Raw genomic sequence first — 23,892 nt, forward strand, 5'->3', positions numbered from 1 at the left:
TTCTCATGGTCTAGGAGTCCTTTAGGTGCCTTTTGGCAAACTCTAAGCGGGCTGTCATGTGCCTTTTACTGAGGAGTGGCTTCAGTCTCGCCACTCTACCATAAAGGCCTGATTGGTGGAGAGCTGCAGAGATGGTTGTTCTTCTGGAAGGTCCTCCCATCTCCACAGAGGAACTCTGAAGCTCTGTCAGAGTGACCATCGGGTTCTTGGTCACCTCCCAGACCAAGCCCCCCCTCCCCCGATTGCTCAGTTTGGCCGGGTGGCAAGCGCTAAGAGTCTTGGTTCCAAAATTCTTCCATTTAAGAACGATGGAGGCCACTGTGGAGCCAGGCCCAGCCAATCAAAATTACTTCCAAATTCTCTAAAACGACATTGGCGGTGGCTTATGGTAGAGAACTGAACATTAAATTGTCTGGCAACAGCTCTAGTGGACAATCCTGCAGTCAGCATGCCCATTGCACACTCCCTCAAAACTTGAGACATCTGTGGCATTGTGTTGTGTGACAAAACTGCACATTTGAGTGGCCTTTTATTGTCCCCAGCACAAGGTGCACATGTGTAATGATCATGCTGTTTAATCAGCTTCTTGATATGCCACAACTGTCAGGTGGATGGATTATCTTGGCAAAGGAGAAATGGTCACTAACAGGGATGTAAACAAATTCGTGCACAAAATGTGAGCGATTTAGGAAATTTTCTGGGATCTTTATTTCAGCTCATGAAACATGAGACCAACACTTTACATGTTGCGTTTATATTTTTGTTCAGTATATATTTGTATAAACTTCACCTAATATAGAATAGAAGAGGCATTTGAATTTAATTGTATTATATTTCCTTTAATTCAAATTGCAATTTTGTATCCATTTACAATTTCAATTGAAATTCAAAAGTTGTATTGGAATTTATGAGGCATTCTCAAATCAATTCTGGAATTGAGCCCAACCATGACACACCCAGTCGTTGGCCAACCCTTAAGTCTTCTAATAGCACCACCTTGTGGACATAAAAATATCGAGCTCCTCATTAGATTCTTATTTAGGAAAAAAACAATTACAATAAATTACTTAGGCCCAAAGCCATCTTCTTCCTGACACACCTAATTAATCAGATGGGTTATGTCTTGTTTACTTCCATATGTAAATAAATCATTTCATTTTTTCCTCTGGCTAAATTCAGATGATTAAATAATAGTTTAAAAAATATATTATAACTCTTCCAATGCAGTTGCATTTTTGAATGACATTCAGTGGTCAGTACTAAGTAAATGTAGAAAAAATGGCAAGAAGAACGTACTTCAGAAGCAATTGTCTTTATAGTTGATTAAGTCAGAACTTTATCTCAAGCTTTGAGCTGCTAACCTTATGGTGATATACTGTATCTGCATCTAAAATGCACTGTGGCATTTGAATTGTCAGCCATTTTAGTATTTTGCCGTTTCAGCAATAAGCCGAAAAATAAAAGGTAATAGCCTTCATATAACTTTTTTTGAGTGGGCAGAATTGATGAGTCTCTAAATAACATTCTAGGCCAAACTAAATTTGTTGTACTTCACAAATTTAGAAGTTAATTTGAACAATGTACCACAGCAGATTCAAGGAAGCAGACTCAAGATAGCATACTGGAATGTTGTCAAAAACTGCATCTGTCATGGTGACATTGATATGTGTAGAATGAGCGATATAATAATCACGCTGTTTTAGAACCACTGATAGCGTCAATAGCGCCATTTAGAAGTTCAGAACAACCAGGCAGTAGACAGCGACCATCTAAAACTCAGACAATCTTATTTTTCTTAGAAAATTCTCTCGCGCTTTATGGTCCTGTCACGAGGACCCCTTTTGAAGATCAAGTCATGCTTGAAATGATGCCACCTACTGTGGAAACGGAATTGACAGGCCAGGCACAATGTCTTGTGCTACCACACAACCCTTTCGTCCATGAGATTTTCTCACCTTAGTAGGGTGTAGATAAAACTCCCACTGTGCTTTGTAGTGTAGCTGGATGGAGGGTTTCTACTGCATAAGTCAACGTAATCGTGTGCGTGATCGTGTTTTTCAGTTCTATATAAATTCATGTGTGATATGTATTCTCTTCCCCCAGGGTATTATGGTGCCACCCCACTGTCTCTAGCTGTTCCATCTGGAATCTCAATGGGATGTACCTGGCCCCAAGGCCAGTCTGAAACCTCTACACTGTAGCAGCTGTCACACTAACCCCACTGTGTCCAATCATTCAGAACCAAGAGAACCATTTCCTCTGCCGTATTAAATACAACAGCTACACTCTCACAAATGCATGTATATAGGCCTACACTGAAAATGTAATGTCCTGGCACCTTAGCTTCACTTCAAGGTTCAGAAAAGTGTTTTAGCTAAGCCCTGAACATGTATCACTGTTCCACTCACCTCATACCAGTCAGTTTTGGGGGAGGGGGGATATTTCAGGAATATTCTGCTTAGCACCTAAGTTCTAAGTGGTGACACTTTTAAGATTAAAGCCTCGAAAAGACTAATGAGATTGGAAACACAGGATTTAACATATATCGAACAATCTGCCATTACATATCATTTCACCAATAACCACCTCCAGAAAAACAGCTTACAGAAAGAAGCATGGTACAAGATGTAAAATGCGAATGGAGTCTCAGTTGCAGCACTTCCCAGGCACACATATGCCTTGTGACAGCCCCATGCTTACTGACTGAATAAATACAGTCTCCACACAGGTGGCTGTCCACAGAGACAGGCAATCAGGAGCACATCAGTAAAGCACAACCAACTGGCTACCGCTGAATGTGCCCAGCATACTTAAAACCAGCCACTGCGCCGAGATGTAGTTCTCCTAAAGTTATTTAAAAAAGGAGAAGAACGAGTGATTTACTGATACACCCACGCATCATACAGTAGATTATCCAAGAACAACTTATTACTTAGTACAATATCTCATCAAGAGTGAAAATGCAATAAAAACTACCTTCATAAATGAAATACTGTGTGCTACTAAGACCCTGGCATTCAGCATTGGCAGCAGTCTTGTGAAGAGAGATCAATATCAGCATCGATACATGCAACGGACACCTTAAGGTTGTTGATCATTATATTTGACAGATGTATCCAACAGGGAATCTATAATTTTACAGCATGTGTCAACCTCTCACAAATGCATCCTTCACATTCTTCAAATATCTGCACACATTTTTGTTAAAATATCATCATATTTACATATCGTCATCATATGATATTAGTCATATTACATTCCACACAAGGTGGAGATGATGCCCCTTATGTGAATGGGGCAGTGTGGACTGTTCGAATTGTAACTAGATTTCATTTCGTGCAGCCATTCCGTACTATAGCTGAGAGAACAGCTGGGTGGCGCCGTCAACATTCGCAGACTCTTTCGGTGCTTCGCGGACAACCTGACATAAAAACAAAAAACAAGAGTTGAGAAAGGATAAAGGAAGACAAATCAGACAACCATCAGATGGAGGATACTTAGCACACTCAACTCTGTCAGGTAATCCATTGATTCTCAGTTTAACCTTACCGGTGTTGGCTTTCTGGGCACCGGAGCAGTGCATTTTGATACACTTCTGACATCCCGTTGGACCTCTGTAAATATTTTATTCAGGTTCTCCACCTTCTCATTCTTCACTTTATTGATCTGTGTACAAAGAAGAAAAAAAAAACTTGTCAGCAACTGTGTCAAATACTACCCTTGCACAATACATATACAAGACGGATAAGTTAACCTTCAGGAACAACCATCTTATGGTGAGATGACAACAACCTGTTGAAGTCATTTTTTTCACAGAGCATTTGCTGAGTGTCAGGGTTTAACAGGGAACTATCCACAGGAGATAAGACACCAGAGCTTTCCAAATCGAGTAAAGTTTGGAAGTATCTCCAAGAAAAGTTTGCCAAGTAAAAAGTTGGCATTTTGAGACAGTGGCAGGCTGAATACTTACTTTATGGCATTGTGGGTGAATTCTTTCAATGCATTCAGTCAGAATGTAACTAGGCTATGACTCCAATGGGATTAATTAGAGAAACACCATCAACAAATGCTTATACCAAAAATCAGGGAACCTGAAAAACAGCATTGTTGTAGCTAGTTGATCCCCCAGCATAAGAGTATTTCGTAATATTCTGTATGTAAATCTGAGACACTACATTTAGTATGATATGTTATGTTTCATATGTATTCATTTGTGGATGTCCATCATCCATTTTGTACATGTTAAGAATTGCAATTTGTACAATATGTTACGAATTAGTAAAATATGTGATATGTTACAAATACCAATGTTGCAGCTAACTTTATCTAGGTGGTTAATACTAACATTAGCTAGCTATAAGGTTAGGGGTTAGGAGTTAAGGGTAAAGGGTTAATGTTAGGGTTAAGGGAAGGGAAAGGGTAAGGTAACAGGCTAAGTAGTTGCAAAGTTGCTAATTAGCAAAAATTCAAAAAGTTGTCCGTGATGAGACAGAACACGCAACCTTTGGATTGCTAGACGTTTGCGTTATATACCAACTCCAACTCCTTTCGTTTTTGCCTTACAGTGCATTCGGAAAGTGTTCAGACCCCTTCTAAATTTTCCACTTAGCTACATTACAACCTTATTCTAAAATGGATTACATTTTTTTTTTTTTAAATCCTCAATCTACACATTATACCCCATAATGACAAACGAAAACAGATTTAGACATGTTTGCAAACTTATGAAGAAAAAAAATACCTTATTTACATAAGTATTCAGACCCCTTGCTATGAGACTCGAAATTGAGATCAGTTGCATTCTGTTTCCATTGATCATCCTTGAGATGTTTCTACAACTAGATTGGATTCCACCCGTGGTAAATTCAATTGATTAGACATGATTTGGAAAGGCACACACACCTGTCTATATAAGGTTCCACAGTTGACAGTGCATGTCAGAGAAAAAAACCAAGCCATGAAGTCGAAGGAATGGTCCGTAAAGCTAACAGATAAGATTGTGTCGAGGCACAGCTCTGGGGAAGGGTACCAAAAAATGTCTGCAGCATTGAAGGTCCCCAAGAACAAAGTGGCCTCCATCATTCTTAAACGGAAGAAGTTTGGAACCACCAAGACTCTTCCTAGACCTGGCCACCTGGCCAAACGGGGGAGAAGGGCATCGGTCAGGGAGGTGACCAAGAACCCGATGGTCACTCTGACAGAGCTTTAGAGTTCCTCTGTGGAGATGGGAGAACCTTCCAGAAGGACAACCATCTCTGCAGCACTCCAACAAATCAGGTCTTTATGGTAGTGGCCAAACAGAAGCCAATTCTTTAGTAAAAAGGCACACGACAGCCCGCTTGGTGCTTGCCAAAAGATACCTAAAAGACAGACCATGAGAAACAAGATTCTCTGGTCTTATGAAACCAAGATTGAACTCCTTGGCCTGAATGCCAAGCGTCACGTCTGGGGAAAACCTGGCACCATCCCTACAGTGGCAGAATCATCCATGGCAGTGGCAGAATCATGCTGTGGGGATGTTTTTTAGCGGCAGGGACTGGGAGACTAGGATCGAAGGGGAAAATGAACGGAGCAAAGTACAGAGAGATCCTTGATGAAAACCTGATCCAGAGCGCTCAGGACCTCAGAGTGGGGCAAAACAGATCAACAACCCTAAGCACATAGCCAAGACAACACAAGAGTGGCTTTGGGACAGGTCTTTGAATGTCCTTGATTGGTCCAGCCAGAGCCCGGACTTCAACCTCATCGAATATCTCTAGAGAGACCTGAAAATAGCCGTGCAGCGACCCTCCCCATCCTACCTGACAGAGCATGAGAGGATCTGCAGAGAAGAATAGGAGAAACTCCCCAAATACATGTGTGCCAAGCTTGTACCGTCATACCCAGGAAGATTTGAGGCTGTAATCGCTACCCAAGGTGCTTCAACAAAGTACTGAGTAAAGGGTCTTATGTAAATGTGATATTTCCATTTTTTTTTTCATTTAATACATTTGCAAAAAAATTCTAAAAAACTGTTTTCACTGTCATTATCGGGTATTGTGTATAGATTGATGAGAAAAAAAAAACGATTTAATCCATTTTAGAATAAGGCTGTAACGTAACAAAATGTGGAAAAAGTCAAGGGGTCTGAATGCTTATTGAATGCACTGTAAGTGTCCTATGTTATGTAACCATACCAAACGTAACATACTGTAACATTAACACTATATCCCAAAACTCCCATTTCTGAACCTACCACACCACTTCAATTAATAGCCCGGGCGTTTATTTGCTTAAATCACAACAGCCACTTATTAAGCCTTGTTCACACTGTAGGCCTTAACGCTCAACTCAGTTTAAAAAAATCCACCAAATCAGGTGTGTGTGTGTGTTCAGACGGCAGTAATTTGCTGACAAGGCCACGCTAGTTGTCATAGTAACAACAGGTGTGTGTGCAATGGTGTAGGCTGATTGGTGGTGCTTGTGCTTTCTATCACTCAAAAGTTATGTCGCAAGCTAAGCCTCAAAGGATAAGATGATCCAACTTTCAAAACAAGTCATTTTTGGCTAGCCACAGCAGTCAACTAGCTAGCTGTTTTGTTCTAGCACATACACTAACTTGTTTGTTAACAATTAACAAGCTAGTTAACTGTAGCTGGCAACCAACAAGATATGCCGAATAACAGTCTAAAAACCATCAGATTGGACCGTTCACATGGCCAGGAATAAGATTTGTATCTGACTTTAAACCACGAATGAAGGTGGTTTGAAATGTGGCTAATAATGAAATTTGATTTGTCACTTGCACAAAATACAAGTGTAGACCTTACAGTGAAATGCTTACTTATAAGCCCTTAACACTTTTCTTAACTGCATTGTTGGTTAAGTATTTACTCAAATAAACTGAAGTAAAAAAATATATATATATACACACACAAATACATTTTATAATTAAGGAGCAACAATAAAATAGTAGTAGCTAGGCTACATACAGTGGGTAACAGTACAGAGTCAATGTGCGGGGGCACCAGTTAGTCAAGGTAATATGTACATGTAGTTAGAGGTAAAGTGACTATGCATGGATAATAAACAGAATGGCAGTAGCGTAAAAATGGGGGGTGGGGGACAATGAAAATTAGGTAGCCATTTGATTAGCTGTTTGGGAGCCTTATGGCTTGGGGGTAAAAGCTGTTAAGCCTTTTGGACCTAGTTCCGGTACCACTTGCCGTGCGGTAGCAGAGAGAACAGTCTGACTAGGGTGGCTGGAGTCCTTGGCAATTTTTTGTGCCTTCCTCTGACACCTCCTTGTATAGAGGTAGTGGATGGCAGGAAGCTTGGCCCTAGTGATATACTGGGCCATTCGCATTACCCTCTGTAGTACCTCGCGGTTGGAGGCTGAGAAGTTGCTATACCAGGCGGTGAAGCAACCAGTCAGGATGCTCTCAATGGTGCAGCTGTAAAACTGAGGATCTGGGGACCTGGGAGGGAATAGGCGTTGTCATGCCCTCTTCACAACTGTCTTGTTATGTTTGGACCATGATAGTTGTGACCTGATTCAGGAAACTAGGCGTATGTTGCAAGTCAAGACTTCACAGGAGAGCCGTTTGAACGTAAAAAATATATTTTTATCATAATGCGTTTGTTGGCAGAAATGGCTTGTCGAACATGTGAACTTTCATGGTCCTTAATAACAAACTTGTATGCCATCTGTAAATACAAATATAATTGTTAAATTGCGAGCCTTGTTGGTTAAACCACAGAAAAAGTTAGCAGCCTTCCCACTCGCCATGATCGGCTGAGATAATGAGTGGGCTGTACATGCCGAGAGAGGATTGGTCTGTCATATAGAAGGCTTCTGTCTATTTAAGCTCGTCTGTCTGTGTTGGTAATTCTGTCAAACATGGCTTTTTTAATAATGTATTGTGTAGTGGAGCTGCATAAGTGTTGCGATCCACTTCCTGGAAAATCAAGTTTTGAAAATCAGTGGAATTAAAGTATGATAGCTAAAGAGATGGAGAAAACACCCGTCTCCGGATTACATCTTCAAACTAAGGGCAACCGTGGTACGGCATTCCTGACAGGGAGACGCATCCATCATGCATGATGATGTATACAGGTAAGAGTCTAGCGTTAGCTAGCAACGTTTTCAGATATTACACATTCCTAATTTGTTTAATTTCAAGCTAAAGTGTACTGTTAGCTAGCTAGCTAACGTTAGCTGGCTGGCTCCCTAGATGACGTTATTATTCATTTCCCAGAGGCGTTTGCTTTTCTAGTTAGAGCCTAATGTTAACTAGCTAACATTGAACCTGGTTGGTTAGCTCCCAGCACTGTGGCATTGTTCATTAACTAGCTAATGCTAGTTGGCTGGCTGGCTCGTTACATGCTGACCACACCTCTCATGTCACGTGCGCTGCAAAATAAATTTACACATACATGTCATTCAATTGCACCCACACTGCTCGCATGCGCCAACAAGCATCTGCGTTGCCAACCGCTAAAATTGAAGTCAGTTCTATTACGTGACGCTGAACGCGGCGCAAGTCCTGCTTCTCCCATCTCATTGGATTATAGAAGCATATACCCACGTGCCATCTCCTCATTGGTTATACCCACGTGGGTGATTGAAAGATGAACGGAGTGTGGATAAATTGTTGGAGTAGTGTGTGGATGGATTACTTGTCGCAGTGCATTTCAGGAAAAATAACTCAACGTTTATATCACAGGACAAATTAGCTAGCAACTGCAAGCTAGCTAGCTAAATTGCCATAAATGTTTAATGCTTTTCAACCTGTCCACAAATTAATATAATTGGTTCAGAGTTTGATTTAATATTTCAACCTGCGTGTTGTGGTTGCATTTGGTGTGGGCGGGATCAAAATCAATTTGCGCATGTTGACACGCGTGTTTAGGTATGGTTGTTAGCTAACATTACATGATATGTGCACAACACCCATTGAATTATGGCCCATGTCAGTAAACGTCTGCAAAAAAGTGTAATGAAATTGTTGCCAGGAGAGCTGGTTAGGCTGTTTTCATGTTATCCTGAGGTAAACAATCATCGGCCAGAGCTTCAAGTTTGCGCTCCGAGAGCGCTCCAAGATGGGTGGGGCTAAAGCTTAAGACGGTGTGAACGATGCTGAATGGGTGTAGACAAAGAACTTCACTTGATATCAAAACATTCAAAAGGCAATTTTCTCAAAAATGAGTTTACAAGTTGATCAACTTTCAAAGCAGAATTACATTCCCATTGTTCCTCATATATTGTATGATATATCATTTTGTAGCTCGGAGTCTACTTTTATCCAATGTAAAAAACAATTTCAAATTTTGCTATATAAGACCTAATCCAGGTGGTGAGTCAGTGTGTTGGTGATGTGGACACTAAGGAACTTGAAGTTCTCAAACTGCTCCACTACAGCCTCGTCAATGAAAATGGGGGCGTGCTCAGCCCTTCTTTTTCTGTAGTCTACAATCATCTCCTTTGTCTTGATCACGTTGAGGAAGAGTTTATTTTTTTTATCCTGGCACCACACTCCCAGGTCTCTGACCTCCTCCCTATAGGCTGTCTCATCGTTGTCGGCGATCAGGACTACCACTGTTGTGTCGTCGGCAAACTTAATGATGGTGTTGGAGTCGTGCTTGGTCATGAAGTCATGGGTGAACATTGGAGTACAGGAAGGGCCCCTGTGTAGGGATCAGCGTGGCAGGTGTGTTGTTACCTACCCTTATCACCTGGGGCCGGCCCGTCAGGAAGTCCATGAGCCAGTTGCAGAGGGAGGTGTTTAGTCCCAAGGTCCTTAGCTTGGTGATGACCTTTGAGGGCACTACGGTGTTGAACGCTGAGCTGTTGTCAATGAATAGCATTCTCATGTACACTACCGGTCAAAAGTTTTATAACATCTACTCATTCAAGGGTTTTTATAAATGTTTTACTATTTTCTACATTGTAGAATAATAGTGAAGACATCAAAACTATGAAATAACATATGGAATCATGTAGTAACCAAATAAAGTGTTAAACAAATCGAAATATATTTTATATTTGAGATTCTTCAAATAGCCACCCTTTGCCCTGATGACAGCTTTGCACACTCTTAGCATTCTCTCAACCAGCTTCACCTGGAATGCTTTTCCAACAGTCTTGAAGGAGTCCCCACATATGCTGAACACTTGTTGGCTGCTTTTCCTAAACTCTGCGGTCAAACTCTTCCCATCTCATTTGGGTTGAGGTCAGGGGATTGTGGAGGCCAGGTCATCTGATGCAGCACTCCATCACTCTCCTTGGTCAAAAAGCCCTTACACAGCATGGAGAAGTGTTGGGTCAATGTCCGGTTGAAAAACAAATGATACTCCCACTAAGCACAAACCAGACGGGATGACGTATCGCTGCAGAATGCTGTGGTAGCCATGCTGGTTCAGTGTGCCTTGAATTCTAAATAAATCCCTGACAGTGTCAACAGCAAAACACCCCACACATTTTACAGTTACGTCATTTAGCAGACGCTCTTATCCAGAGCGACTTACAGTAGTGAATGCATACATTTCAATTAATTTCATACATTTTTTTTTCTCCGTACTGGCCCCCCGTGGGAATCGAACCCACAACCCTGGCGTTGCAAACACCATTGCAAACACCATGCTCTACCAACTGAGCCACAGGGAGGCACCATCACACCTCCTCGCTTTATGGTGGGAAATACACATGCAAAGATCATCTGTTCACCCACACCATGTCTCACGACCAACGGACAAATTCCACTGGTCTAATGTCCATTGCTCATGTTTCTGGCCCAAGCAAGTCTCTTATTGGTGTCCTTTAGTAGTGGGTTCTTTGCAGTAATTTGACCATGAAGGCCTGATTCACGCAGTCTCCTCTGAACAGATGATGTTGAGATGTGTCTGTTACTTGAACTCTGAAGCATTTATTTGGGCTGCAATTTCTGAGGCTGGTAATTCTAATGAATTTATCATCAGCAGCAGATGTAACTCTAGGTCTTCCATTCCTGTGGCGGTCCTCATGAGAGCCAGTTTCATCATAGCGCTTGGTTTGTTACTGCACTTCAAGAAACCTTCAAAGTTCATGACATTTTCCATATTGACTGACCATGTCTTAAAGTAATGGACTGTTGTTTCCGTTTGCTTATTTTAGCTGTTCTTGCCATAATATGGACTTGGTATTTTACCAAATAGGGCTGTCTTCTGTATACCACCCCTACCTTATCACAACACAACCGATTGGCTTAAACGCATTAAGGAGGAAAGAAATTCCACAAATTAACTTAAGACATACCTGTTAATTGAAATGCATTCCGGGCGACTACCTCACAAAGTTGGTTGAGAGAATGTGTGTGCAAAACTGTCATCAAGGCAAAGGGTGGCTACTTTGAAGAACCTCAAATATAAAATATATTTTGATTTGTTTAAAACTTTTTGGTTACTACATGGCTCCATATGTGTTACTTAATAGTTGATGTCTTCACTATTATTCTGCAATGTAGAAAATAGTAAAAAATAAAAGAAAAACCCTTGAATGAGTAGGCCTTCTAAAACTTTTGACCGGAAGTGTAGGTACTCCTTTTGTCCAGGTGGGAAAGGGCTGTGTGGAGTACAATAGAGATTGCGTCGTCTGTGGATCTGTAAGGGCGGTATGCAAATTGGAGTGGGTATAGGATTTCTGGGATAATGGTGTCATGTGAGCCATGACCAGCCTTTCGAAGCACTTCATGGCTACAGACGTGAGTGCTATGGGTCGGTAGTCATTTAGGCAGTCATTGTTGTTCTTGGGCACAGGGACTATGGTGGTCTGCTTGAAAACATACTGGTATTACAGACTTGGTCAGGGACAGGTTGAAAATGTCAATTAACTCTTACATCTAGACGTTCCGCTAGCGGAACACCGCTCCAATATCCAATGATAGGGCGTGGCGCGAAATACAAACTCCTCGAAAATCCAAAAACTTCAATTTTTCAAACATGACTATTTTACACCATTTTAAAAAGACAAGACTCTCCTTTATCTAACCACACTGTCCGATTTCAAAAAGGCTTTACAACGAAAGCAAAACATTAGATTATGTCAGGAGAGTACCCAGCCAGAAATAATCAGACACCCATTTTTCAAGCTAGCATATAATGTCACAAAAACCAAAACCACAGCTAAATGCAGCACTAACCTTTGATGATCTTCATCAGATGACACTCCTAGGACATTATGTTATACAATACATGCATGTTTTGTTCAATCAAGTTCATATTTATATCAAAAACCAGCTTTTTACATTAGCATGTGACATTCAGAACTAGCATTCCCACCGAACACTTCCGGTGAATTTACTAAATTACTCACGATAAACGTTCACAAAAAACATAAAATAATTTAAGAACTATAGATACAGAACTCCTTTATGCAATCGCGGTGTCCGATTTTAAAATAGCTTTTCGGTGAAAGCACATTTTGCAATATTCTGAGTAGATAGCCCGGCCATCACAGGCTAGCTATTTTGACACCCACCAAGTTTGGTACTCAACAAACTCAGATTTACTATAAGAAAAATTGGATTACCTTTGCTGTTCTTCGTCAGAATGCACTCCCAGGACTTCTACTTCAACAACAAATGTTGGTTTGGTTCCAAATAATCCATAGTTATATCCAAATAGCGGCGTTTTGTTTGTGCGTTCAAGACACTATCCGAAGGGTAACAAAGGGTGACGCGCCGGCGCATTTCGTGACAAAAAATTTCAAAATATTCTATTACCGTACTTCGAAGCATGTCAAACGCTGTTTAAAATTCATTTTTATGCGATTTTTCTCGTAAAATAGCGATAATATTCCGACCGGGAGTGGTTGTTTTCGTTCAAAGACTGAAAATGTAAAATGGACTCTTCACGTGCACACGCGCACCCATCTCATTGTTCTCAGATCGACCACTATCCAAATGCGCTACTGTTTTTCAGCCAGAGACTGCAGAGTCATCATTCTACGTTCTGGCGCCTTCTGAGAGCCTATGGGAGCCTTAGAAAGTGTCACGTTACAGCAGAGATCCTCTGTTTTGGATAGAGATGACAAAGAAGGCCAAGAAATGGTCAGACAGGGTACTTCCTGTACAGAATCTTCTCAGGTTTTGGCCTGCCATTTGAGTTCTGTTATACTCAGACACCATTCAAACAGTTTTAGAAACTTTGGAGTGTTTTCTATCCAAAGCTACTAATTATATGCATATTCTAGTTTCTGGGCAGGAGTAATAACCACATTAAATCGGGTACGTTTTTTATCTGGCCGTGAAAATACTGCCCCCTATCCATAACAAGTTAAGAGACTTGCCAGTTGGGCAGCGCATGCTCAGAGTACACGTCCTGGTAATTCGCCTGGCCCTGCGGCCTTGAGACTGTTGACCTTTTTAAAGGTCTTCCTCACGTCGGCTACGGAGAGCGTGATCACACAGTCGTCCGGAACAGCTGATGCTCATGCATGTTTCAGTGTTACTTGCATCGAAGCGAGCATAGAAGTTATTTAGCTCATCTGGTAGGCTCGTGTCTCTGGACAGCTCGCGGCTGTGCTTCCCTTTGTAATAGCTTGCAAGCCCTGCCACATCCGACGAGCGTCGGAGCCGGTGTAGTACGATTCCATCCTGGTCCTGTATTGGCGCTTTGCCTGTTTGATGGTTCGCCGGAGGGCATAGCAGGATTTCTCATAAGCGTCCAGGTTTATGAGAAATCCCGCTCCTTGAAAGTGGAGCATTTAGCTCAGTGCGGATGTTGCCTGTAATCCATGGCTTCTGGTTGGGTTATGCACTGTGGGGACGACGTTATCAATGCACTTATTGATGAAGCCAGTGACTGATGTGGTGTACTCCTCAATGCCATCGGAAGAATCCCGGAACATATTCCAGTCTGTGCTAGCAAAACAGTCCTGTAGCTTAGCATCTGCGTCATCTGACCACTTCCTTATTGAGCGAGTCACTGGTACTTCCTGATGAATTTTTTTTGTAAGCAGGAATCAGGAGGATAGAGTTATGGTCAGATTTTCCAAATGGAGAACGAGGTAGAGCTTTGTACACGTCTCTGTGTGTCAAGTAAAAGGTCATCTAGAGTTTTTTCCCTGTCTGGTTGCACATGTAACATGCTGGTAGAAATTAGGTAAAACGGATTTAAGTTAAAGTCCCCGGCCACTAGGAGCGCCACCACTGGATGAGTATTTTATTTTTTACTTATGGCCTTATACAGCTTGTTGAGTGCCATCTTAGTGCCAGCATCTGTTTGTGGTGGTAAATAGACAGCTGCAAAAAAATATAGATGAAAACTCTCAGCTTATCATGAGATACTCTACCTCAGGCGAGCAAAACCTTGAGACTTCCTTTATATCAGATTTCCTTTACCAGCTGTTATTTAAACAGAGACACAGCCACCCCTTGTTTTATCGGAGGCAGCTGTTCTATCTTGCTGATGGCCCGAAAACCCCGCCAGCTGTATGTTATCCATGTCCTCGTTCATCCACGACTCGGGTGAAACATAAGATATTACAGTTTTTAATAGGGATGCATGATATTACAAAATAAATAAAAAAATACATTTTTTTTCTTCAAAAAAAATTAAATATTTGAAAAAAATAAATGTACCATTTTTTTTTTTAATAATATAAAAAAATTTTTTTTAAATATTTAAAAATATAATAAATCGGTAAGTATATGAGATTCAGCCGATATTAGCTAAAAATGCCAACATCGGCACTATGAATAGTTTAACGCTGATATGCAAAACCAATGTCAAAGCTAGGGTTGCACATTTTGGGGAATAGTAAGAGGTGGAAACTTTCCGTGGGAATTAACGGGAATATATGCAAATTAATAACATTTAAATGTAGATATTTTTTGCATTGGATATATTTACCATATCATATGGAGACAAACATAAACCTTTTACCTTATCATAAGTAGACAAATTGCAAATGATTAATTCTTCCAATATAAATAAATAAAAAAATTGTTACGAATTGAACTTTAATTAAATGAGTTGACTTCACATGGGATGATTTCACTGAACAACAAAAGGGAATATTGAATGACCCATCGCATCTCCCAAAAACATTTTCAACATACATCTGTAAAATTATAGTCTAGAAACTAAAGCTTGGTTGTCTTCCTCTCAGGCTTCCATGTCTTCTCCTCTTCAATGTCCACCTCTAACATCAGACTGAGGCCTCATCTTCACTGTCACTTTCCAACCTTGTTGAGGATGTCTCGTTGTCAGGCTCAAAAATCATCAAATTTGCCTGGATGTCCACCAATTTTTCTACCCTTGTAATTGGTCAGCCTGTTGCGTGCTTTGGTGTGCGTGTTCCCAAACAAGGACCAGTAGCGCTCTGAGGCGGCTGATGTTGGTGGGATTTGGAAGATGGAGGCAACAGGGGAAAGAGCCTCAGACCCACAAAGTCCCTTCCACCAGGTGGCTGATGAGATATGTTGGCACGACTGCCATATTGCATCTCCAGCCCAAAGCCCTTGCTTGGAAGTGTACTTCACCAGACTGCCAAGAACCTTGCCCTCATCCAGGCCAAAGTGGCGAGACACGGTAGTGATGACACCATAGGCCTTGTTGCTCTCTGCACCAGACAGAATGCTCTTGCCAGCATACTTGGGGTCCAAAATATACGCTGCAGCGTGTATGAGCTTAAGGCAGAAGTCTTCACGCTTCTTGATGATTTTCAGAACTGCAGTTTCTTCTGCTCGGAGCAACAGCGAATTGGGCAGGGCAGTACGGATTTCTTCTCTTGCATTTGCAAGCAGAGTCTGAACATCAGACAGGATGGTATTGTCTCCCTCAATCCGTGCAATGGCTACTGCTATAGGTTTCAGGAGTTTCAGGCTGCTTACCACGCTCTCCGAAAATACCTCATCCAGGAAGATCCTCTTGATGGGGCTGTACATATCGGCAGACTGTGATATGGCCATTTCTTTGAGAGACTCCTTCCCCTCCAGGAGACTGTCAAACATGATGACAACACCACCCCAACCGGGTGTTGCTGGGCAGCTTCAATGTGGTGCTCTTATTCTTCTCACTTTGCTTGGTGAGGAAGATTGCTGCTATAACTTGATGACCCTTCACATACCTAACCATTTCCATGGCTCTCTTGTAGAGTGTATCCATTGTTTTCAGTGCCATGTCGTCCTTGAGCAGCAGACTCAACGCATGAGCAGCACAGCCAATGATGCGAGGGTAGGACGCCTCCACTTTAGACCAAGCAGCCTTCATGTTCGCAGCCTTGTCTGTCACCAATGCAAATACCTTCTGTGGTCCAAGGTCAATGATGACTGCCTTCAGCTCATCTGCAATGTAGAGACCGGTGTGTCTGTGCTCTTGTAGAATACTGGTTGAGGCGTGGAGATGTAGTTAATTATTCCTTGCCCACGAACATTCGACCACCCATCAGAGATGATTGCAATACAGTCTACTTTCTCTATGATTTGCTTGACCTTCACTTGAACTCGGCATCCAGCAAATAAGTAGATAAAGCATGTCTGGTTTGAGGGGTGTATGCTGGGCGAAGAATATTCAGAAATCTCTTCCAATACACATTGCCTGTGAGCATCAGAGGTGAACCAGTTGCATACACAGCTCGAGCAAGACATTCATCAGCATTTCTCTGACTACGTTCCTCCACTGAGTCAAAAAGACCTCTGATTCTAGGAGGACCATGAGCTGTTGCTGTCATTAACATGTCTGATTCATCATTTTCAACTCGAATAGAAATAGAGGGACTTTTTGTCAGAGGTTGCTTGTTGTGAGCACTGAGGGAACTTTATGCACTTGGCCTGATGAAAGTGCTTTGTTGCATTCTTCACATATGATTTGGCACAGTATTTGCAAATGTACACAGCTTTTCCTTCTACATTAGCTGCAGTGAAATGTCTCCACACATCAGATAGTGCCCATGGCATTTTCCTGTAAAGATTAGAAAAAAATGAGTAAAAAAAAACCTAATACAAGTCTATGTACAGATAAATAGTTAAGCAGTTAGATTAAACAACTCATTTGTGAGATAAATGTTTTAAAATGAAACATGTATGGAAACAAGTAATTAACACTCCTCAGTTAGCAGGCTCAAGCAAGATAAAACCCACAGTTTTTGCAACTTAGTAGCAGAAATTGTTAACAAGTTAGAAATGATTTAAACACTTTTCTGTAGGCTACTATTTACTAGTTATCAAATAATTGTGTCATATAAAATATATTCACCCCACCCAGCATTGTAATCAAAACTTACCAGAAAGCATGTAGTCCTTGGCTCAGACAGTGTAGTAGTGTGGTCTCAAAAGCATCTCATTAGTGTGCAAGATCTTGAAAATCAGCTGTACATGTGATGAATGCACTGCACATGTGATGGAAAAAGACACTGTGCATGCATAGGGTTGCAATTCCATCGAATTGGGGATAGCTTAACCTGTCTGGGATAGGGGGCAGTATTTTCACGGCCGGATAATAAACGTACCCGATTTAAACTGGTTACTACTCTTGCCCAGAAACGAGAATATGCATATTATTAGTAGATTTGGATAGAAAACACTGAAGTTTCTAAAACTGTTTGAATGGTGTCTGTGAGTATAACAGAACTCATATGACAGGCAAAAACCTGAGAAGATTCCAAGCAGGAAGTGGCCAGTCTGCCAATTTGTAGTCCTTCTGTTGCATCTCTATCGAAATTACAGTATCTGTGCTGTTACGTGACACTTTCTAAGGCTTCCATTGGCTCTCTAAAGCCTTCAGAAACCGAATTGACGCATCTCCTGTCTCTGGGCAGATAACAGCAGCTCAGTTTCTCAGTGGTCTGCCTGGTGACAGAGAGACTGGAGATGCGCGTTCATGAGACCTCGCTATTTTTTTCTTTCCCTCTTTGAATGAATACGACATTGTCCGGTTGGAATATTATCGCTATTTAACGAGAAAAATAGCATAAAAATTGCTTTTAAACAGCATTTGACATGCTTCTAAGTACGGTAAAGGAACATTTTTTTTTTTTTTTGTCACGAAATGCACTCGCGCGTTACCCTTTGGATAGTGATCTGAACGCACGAACAAAACCAAGGTATTTGGATATAACTATGGATTATTTGGAACCAAAACATTTGTTGTTGAAGTAGAAGTCCTGGGAGTGCATTCTGACGAAGAACAGCAAAGGTAATCCAATTTTTCTAATAGTAATTCTGAGTTTAGTGAGCCCCGAAGTTGGCGGGTGTCTGAATAGCTAGCCTGTGATGGCTGAGCTATGTACTCAGAATATTGCAAAATGTGCTTTCGCCGAAAAGCTATTTTAAAATCTGACATAGCGATTGCATAAAGGAGTTCTGTATCTATAATTCTTCAAATAATTTATGTATTTTGTCAACGTTTATGATGAGTAATTTAGTAAATTCACCGGAAGTTTTCGGTGGGAATGCTAGTTCTGAACATCACATGCTAATGTAAAAAGCTGGTTTTTGATATAAATATGAAATTGATTGAACAAAACACGCATGTATTGTATGACATAATGTCCTAGGAGTGCCATCTGATGAAGATCAAAGGTTAGTGCTGCATTTAGCTGTGGTTTGTGTTTTTGTGACATATATGCTTGCTTTGAAAATGGCTGTGTGATTATTTTTGGCTGGGTACTCTCCTGACAAAATCGAATGTTTTGCTTTCGCTGTAAAGCCTTTTTGAAATCGGACAATGTGGTTGGATTAACGAGAGTCTTATCTTTCAAATGGTGTAAAATAGTCATATGTTTGAGAAATTGAAGTTATAGCATTTTTGAGGTATTTGTATTTCGCGCCACGCGATTCCACCGACTGTTGAATAGAGTGGGACGCTAACGTCCCGCCTAGCCCAGAAAGGTTAACCAAAATATGCCACAAGACCTAGAATTGCCTTGTGTATCCAACAACAACAAAAAAAATCACTTTTATAAGCTAACATTTTTGATGATTTTAAGCAAAATTCCCCAAATTTCTGGGCTTAACTTCCCATGGAAAATACTGGAAATTTACCGGAAAGTTTCCGACCCTCTGCAACCCGTCAAAGCTGACGTGCATACCTGTATAACGTAGGTAGATGACGTAATGACGCCACGGAAAATATAACGCTACACTTACAACACAGCATTCCTAACCTAGCCCACAATGTCTGCTGTGTGGATCTATTTTGAAGTTTCAAAGGAGAAGATAACAAAAAGGCCATATACAAAGTTTGTGTTGCTATTATTTCCCGAGGGGAGAAAGTGAAATCTTTCAATACCACAAACCCAACTACTCATTTGAAAGTGCAACACCCCCAGACGTTCAGCGACTACTAGTCGAGCAGTCATTTGAAAGAGTAAGAAAATTTCAGTGAGACAACTCAAAGGTGAAATCCATTAAGGCTAAAATAACGGCATTCATTGCCCTTGACAATCAACCGTTCTCTGTCGTGGATGATGTTGGATTTCGCCAACTTGTCAAGCACCGGTACACACTACCAAGTAGGCGCTATTTTTCAGACGTTGCCCTACTGGAGTTACACAGTATTGTTGAAACGCACATCCATGAACTACTTGCTATGGGCGTCACTGCTATTAGCTTCACGACTGACATTTGGACCAGCGATGTCAGCCCCATGAGCATGCGGAGTCTGACAGCACAGTGGGTCGACGAGGATTTCGTACTGAGGAAAGCCGTATTGCATGCTCAAGAATGTGCTGGTTCCCATACCGCTGCTGTCATTTCAATGGCATTTGAGAACATGTTTTAAACTTGGAAACAAGAACACACTCCTAGCTCCATTCAAACAACTGACTTGAGAAATAAGCTCATCAACTGCGTCTGGAGCAGACGTGATACCCTCTGTCATGGCACTGAAACGCCTGCTCAACAAAACTGCCGACAGACCGTGGGGTTAAAACTTGCAAAAGTACTCTACTAGAGGCTGTGAACATGCGAGTCGGTGGTATTCTCTCTGAGCCTCTTTACTGTGTCGCCACCATGCTCGATGCTAGGTACAAGGACTGCTACTTCGATGCAGACAAGAAACAGAGTTTACGTGAAATGTTACAGACACAGCTGGACAAGTTGGAAACGGACACAGTGACAGTACGCACCAAGGAAAACATTGAATATCGGTATCGGCCAAAAATGTCATATCGGTGCATCCCTAGTTTTTAATGTCCCGTTGGTAGGATAGTCGTGATCGGAGCTCATCCATTTTCTTATCCAATGAATGCACGTTGGCAAATAGGACTGATGGTAGAGGGGGATTACTCACTCGCTGTTGGATCCTTACAAGGCACCATGACCTGCGTCTCCGATATCTCTGTCTCTTCATGCGAATGACGGGGATTTGGGCCTTGCTGGGTGCCTGAAGTAAATCCTTCACGTCCGACTAATTAAAGAAAAAAATCTTCATCTAGTACAAGGTGAGTAATCACTGTCCTGATATCCAGAAGCTCTTTAAGGTCATAAGAGACAGTGACAGAAACAGTATGTACAAAATAAGTTACAAATAACGCAGGAGAAAAAAAAAAACACGATAGCACAATTGGTTAGGAGCCCGTAGAACAGCAGGCATCTCTTCCGGCGCCATCATATCCGATTCCACGTGCTTTGTGGCTGTTCAGACTCCAGGAAAATACAGTCGAATCAGATATGCAAATAAATAGAATTTGTGTCACTTCAAAGAGCAAACACGGCTTTAGAGACAGAATTTTATATGAGCTAAGTGTCTATTTTTCTAACGCACACATCTTTTGCTAATTTGCATAGTTAATTGTTTAATTCCACCATTCACTTCCAGTATTTTAATCAATTTCTTCATTCCATGAAATAGTGTTGGCATTTACACACAGTCACATTTCCGAGGTCTCAGTATGCCTGTTTAAAAATAAAAAATAAATGCAGTTCTTACTTTCGCCACTAGATGGCAATCTGCCAATTTATAGGGGTCTGTCCTAAAGTTGTTGACTGTTTTCCTGCTTGCCAGTTAGCTAGCAGTTCTCAGCTGTCAGCAGCTTCTTACTGGCGATAAAAACGCCATATTTTTTGGATTCTTTACTGAATGTAACAAATCAAACATTAACCTCGTAAACAATATTTTGCTCCTCCCTTGTACTTGATTGATGAATTAAGGTCACTAATTAGTAAAGAACTCCCTCACCTGGTTGTCTAGGTCTTAATAGAAAAAAAGACGCTAGACCCTCCATAAAATGAGTGACAGCCCTGTCATAAACAATTCATGGTAACCTCGTAAACAATTCATTTAGACCCGATGTTGTGCAATGCGTGCCGTGGTCCAGATATTAAAAAGGGACAAGTGGCTATTTGAGAGTCAGCAATTAATTGACATTTTACGATATAATATCCGATAATTCGCACCAAGCTTTGTTGACATAGTGGTGCCGGTTTCTCGTAACAACTTCTTAGAATTTTACATTTTGTCGTTGTCATCTTCAATGTTGTTTCCGCTGGTAACAAAAAGCTAAATTTGCATGAAAAGAGCTGATATTAATGTTAAAGACTTTCAAAATAAGTTTGGTATACGCTCAGTGCGCCGTTGACATTTCACAGATATAACTTGTTTTTGTGAGATCTAGAAAAACAACAAATGTAACATTAATATGAAAAGCACACTCAAATACTACATGTCATGTCTCAAAATCAATATCCATCTTACCTCTGTTTTATGTCCTGCGGATTCGAGAAGAACGATAAAAAGTTAAAATGCAAAGTAAGCCTGTCAGTGTTGGGTCGCCAGTAGCTTTAAAGATGCACTATGCAGAATCGCTCCGCCATTTCCTGGTTGCTAAAATTCTAAATAGTTCACCTAATTTCTGTTCGTGACAAAACAAGATACATTGTACCATCAAAACAACTGTGAAATATATTTTCCATAACCAAAAATATTGTATTTTCAGCTGTTTGAAACAGGCGTACAACACAAAAGAAAATACGCAAAAACGAAAATGAAGCATGGGAAGCATAGAAATAGTAACATACAACAGATCTACCGCCTTACACTTGACTTCAATTAGAAATACATGTGAGTTATAGATCTGTCAATGTGAACGTGGTCAGGTCAGACAAAAATATCAATATTGCAGCTTTAATTCTTGCACAGAATCCAGCCTCGTTGACATGATGCAACTTTCCTGCTGACCACTTTTTATCCTTTGTCCTCCATTGATTTAGTCACCTAATTCTGGCCATCCTTCAACGGTAAAACTCCAATAACTTTAACGGATTGTGATAGAGACATGAGGTTTGGATCATTGGTTTTCTTCATTGGTTTACTCATTGTTCAAAAGACGCGTTTTTGATTGGGCACCCTATTGTGTGAAGCCTATTAGCTAAACAGTTGGCTAACTAAGATGGTAGCTAGCTAGCATTATCCACTTACGTGTTTGAGAGTTGAAGTGACAGGTTTTGCCTTATTCTTTTGTTTTGTCTGTTTGTTGGCCACTCGGAAAACATTCTGCTGCTTTTTGCCTTTTTGTTTATTCTTCGCCATGATTACCTATGAGAACAAACGTATGCTGTTAGCAAGGTGGCTAAGCTTGCTCAGACCGACCCGTTGTGATCATACAGTTTTAGTTTGTTTTCACAATATATAAAAAAAAAAAAATACAGTAACATCACGTGCGTTCAATATGTGAATCCACATAACTAGATAAACTCGAAGAATAATAACAAAATATACAAACCTCAAGAAGTGGACGACTATCGGCAAATGTAAAACGTGTTGAAGCAACGGAGCTTGACGCAATTTAGATGCGACTAAAATCTGAACCAATCAGTCCTCCCGAAGACAACAGATTGAAACGCCCACATGGTGCGCTCGATTTCTACACTATCCGTGCTGAATCCGCGCTGGGTTAGAGAAGGAGTGCAAAATAAAATATAACTTTATTTGTCACATGTCTGAATACAACAGGTGTAGACCTCACCGTGGTTACCCCTATTTACATGTACAAAATACGTCGATTAACCTGCACCCCCGCTCATTGACTTGGTACAGGAGGCACTAGAATGTCTGCAGGCAAGGAAGTTTGGCCCAAGTGATGTACTGGGTCGTACGCACTACCCTCTGATCAGTGTTATGTGGAAATGTTATACTCCAGTTGCTTTGCCTCATGTTGTTATTCTACAGCCTATATGCAATACATGTATTTTATCTGAGGACATTATCATATCATTATTTTACCGTCCTCATTCCCTTCGATGCAGATGAGGTTGCCAGTTTTCGGCTAACAAGACAGACGGTTTACTGGCAGCAACAAAAACAGTTGCTTTCTCGTTATGACCGCCAGATGGCAGCAACGTATCGCCGCTGATACACTTCCATAAGAGTCCGTGAGAGTACTCTGAGAATACCAAACATTAGCAACACCTTCTTAAACCTGTCTCCTCCCCTTCATCTACACAGAATGAATGGATTTAGCAAGTGACATCAATAAGGGATCATAGCTTTCACCTGGATTCACCTGGTCAGTCTATGTAATGGAAAGAGCAGGTGGCCTTAATGTTTTGTATTCTCAGTGGCGGAGTTAACCCACTGGGCACAGACGTCAATTCAAAGTCTATTCCACATTGGTCAACGAAATGACGTGGAAACAACATTGATTCAACCTATGTGTGCCCAGTGTGAAGCCTTTCACTTTTATAAAAGGGTTTTAAGCAACGCCATTATGTGGGTGGTTTTTTGCATTATCAGCATATTAGAAAATAAGTTAGTCTGTCTTTAATATTAAAGAAAAACTAGGATACAGACAGACAGACAGACAGACAGACAGACAGACAGAGAGAGAGAGAGACAAACACTTAACTGTTCTCAGTCTAGGCAAAATGTCATAACCTAGGCCTAAACGGGATCAATAGACTAATACAATTAATTATATACTTCCGTAGACCTGGG

General features: G+C 41.0%; 1 protein-coding gene across 1 annotated transcript; it reads right to left on the bottom strand.

The window, feature by feature from the left end:
- Positions 1–3,085: 3,085 nt before the first annotated feature.
- Positions 3,086–22,779, bottom strand: rbis (ribosomal biogenesis factor). The gene is made up of 4 exons (XM_014180972.3): positions 22,682–22,779; positions 22,378–22,494; positions 3,550–3,666; positions 3,086–3,421 (listed from the first exon to the last, which is right to left on the bottom strand). The coding sequence occupies exons 2-4, from the start codon at positions 22,486–22,488 to the stop codon at positions 3,353–3,355; spliced, it is 297 nt and encodes a 98-aa protein (XP_014036447.1). The 5' UTR covers positions 22,489–22,494; positions 22,682–22,779; the 3' UTR covers positions 3,086–3,352.
- Positions 22,780–23,892: the final 1,113 nt, after the last annotated feature.

This window comes from Salmo salar, chromosome 29 (assembly GCF_965601325.2).
Source record: "Salmo salar chromosome 29, fSalSal1, whole genome shotgun sequence".
Lineage (NCBI taxonomy): Eukaryota > Metazoa > Chordata > Actinopteri > Salmoniformes > Salmonidae > Salmo > Salmo salar.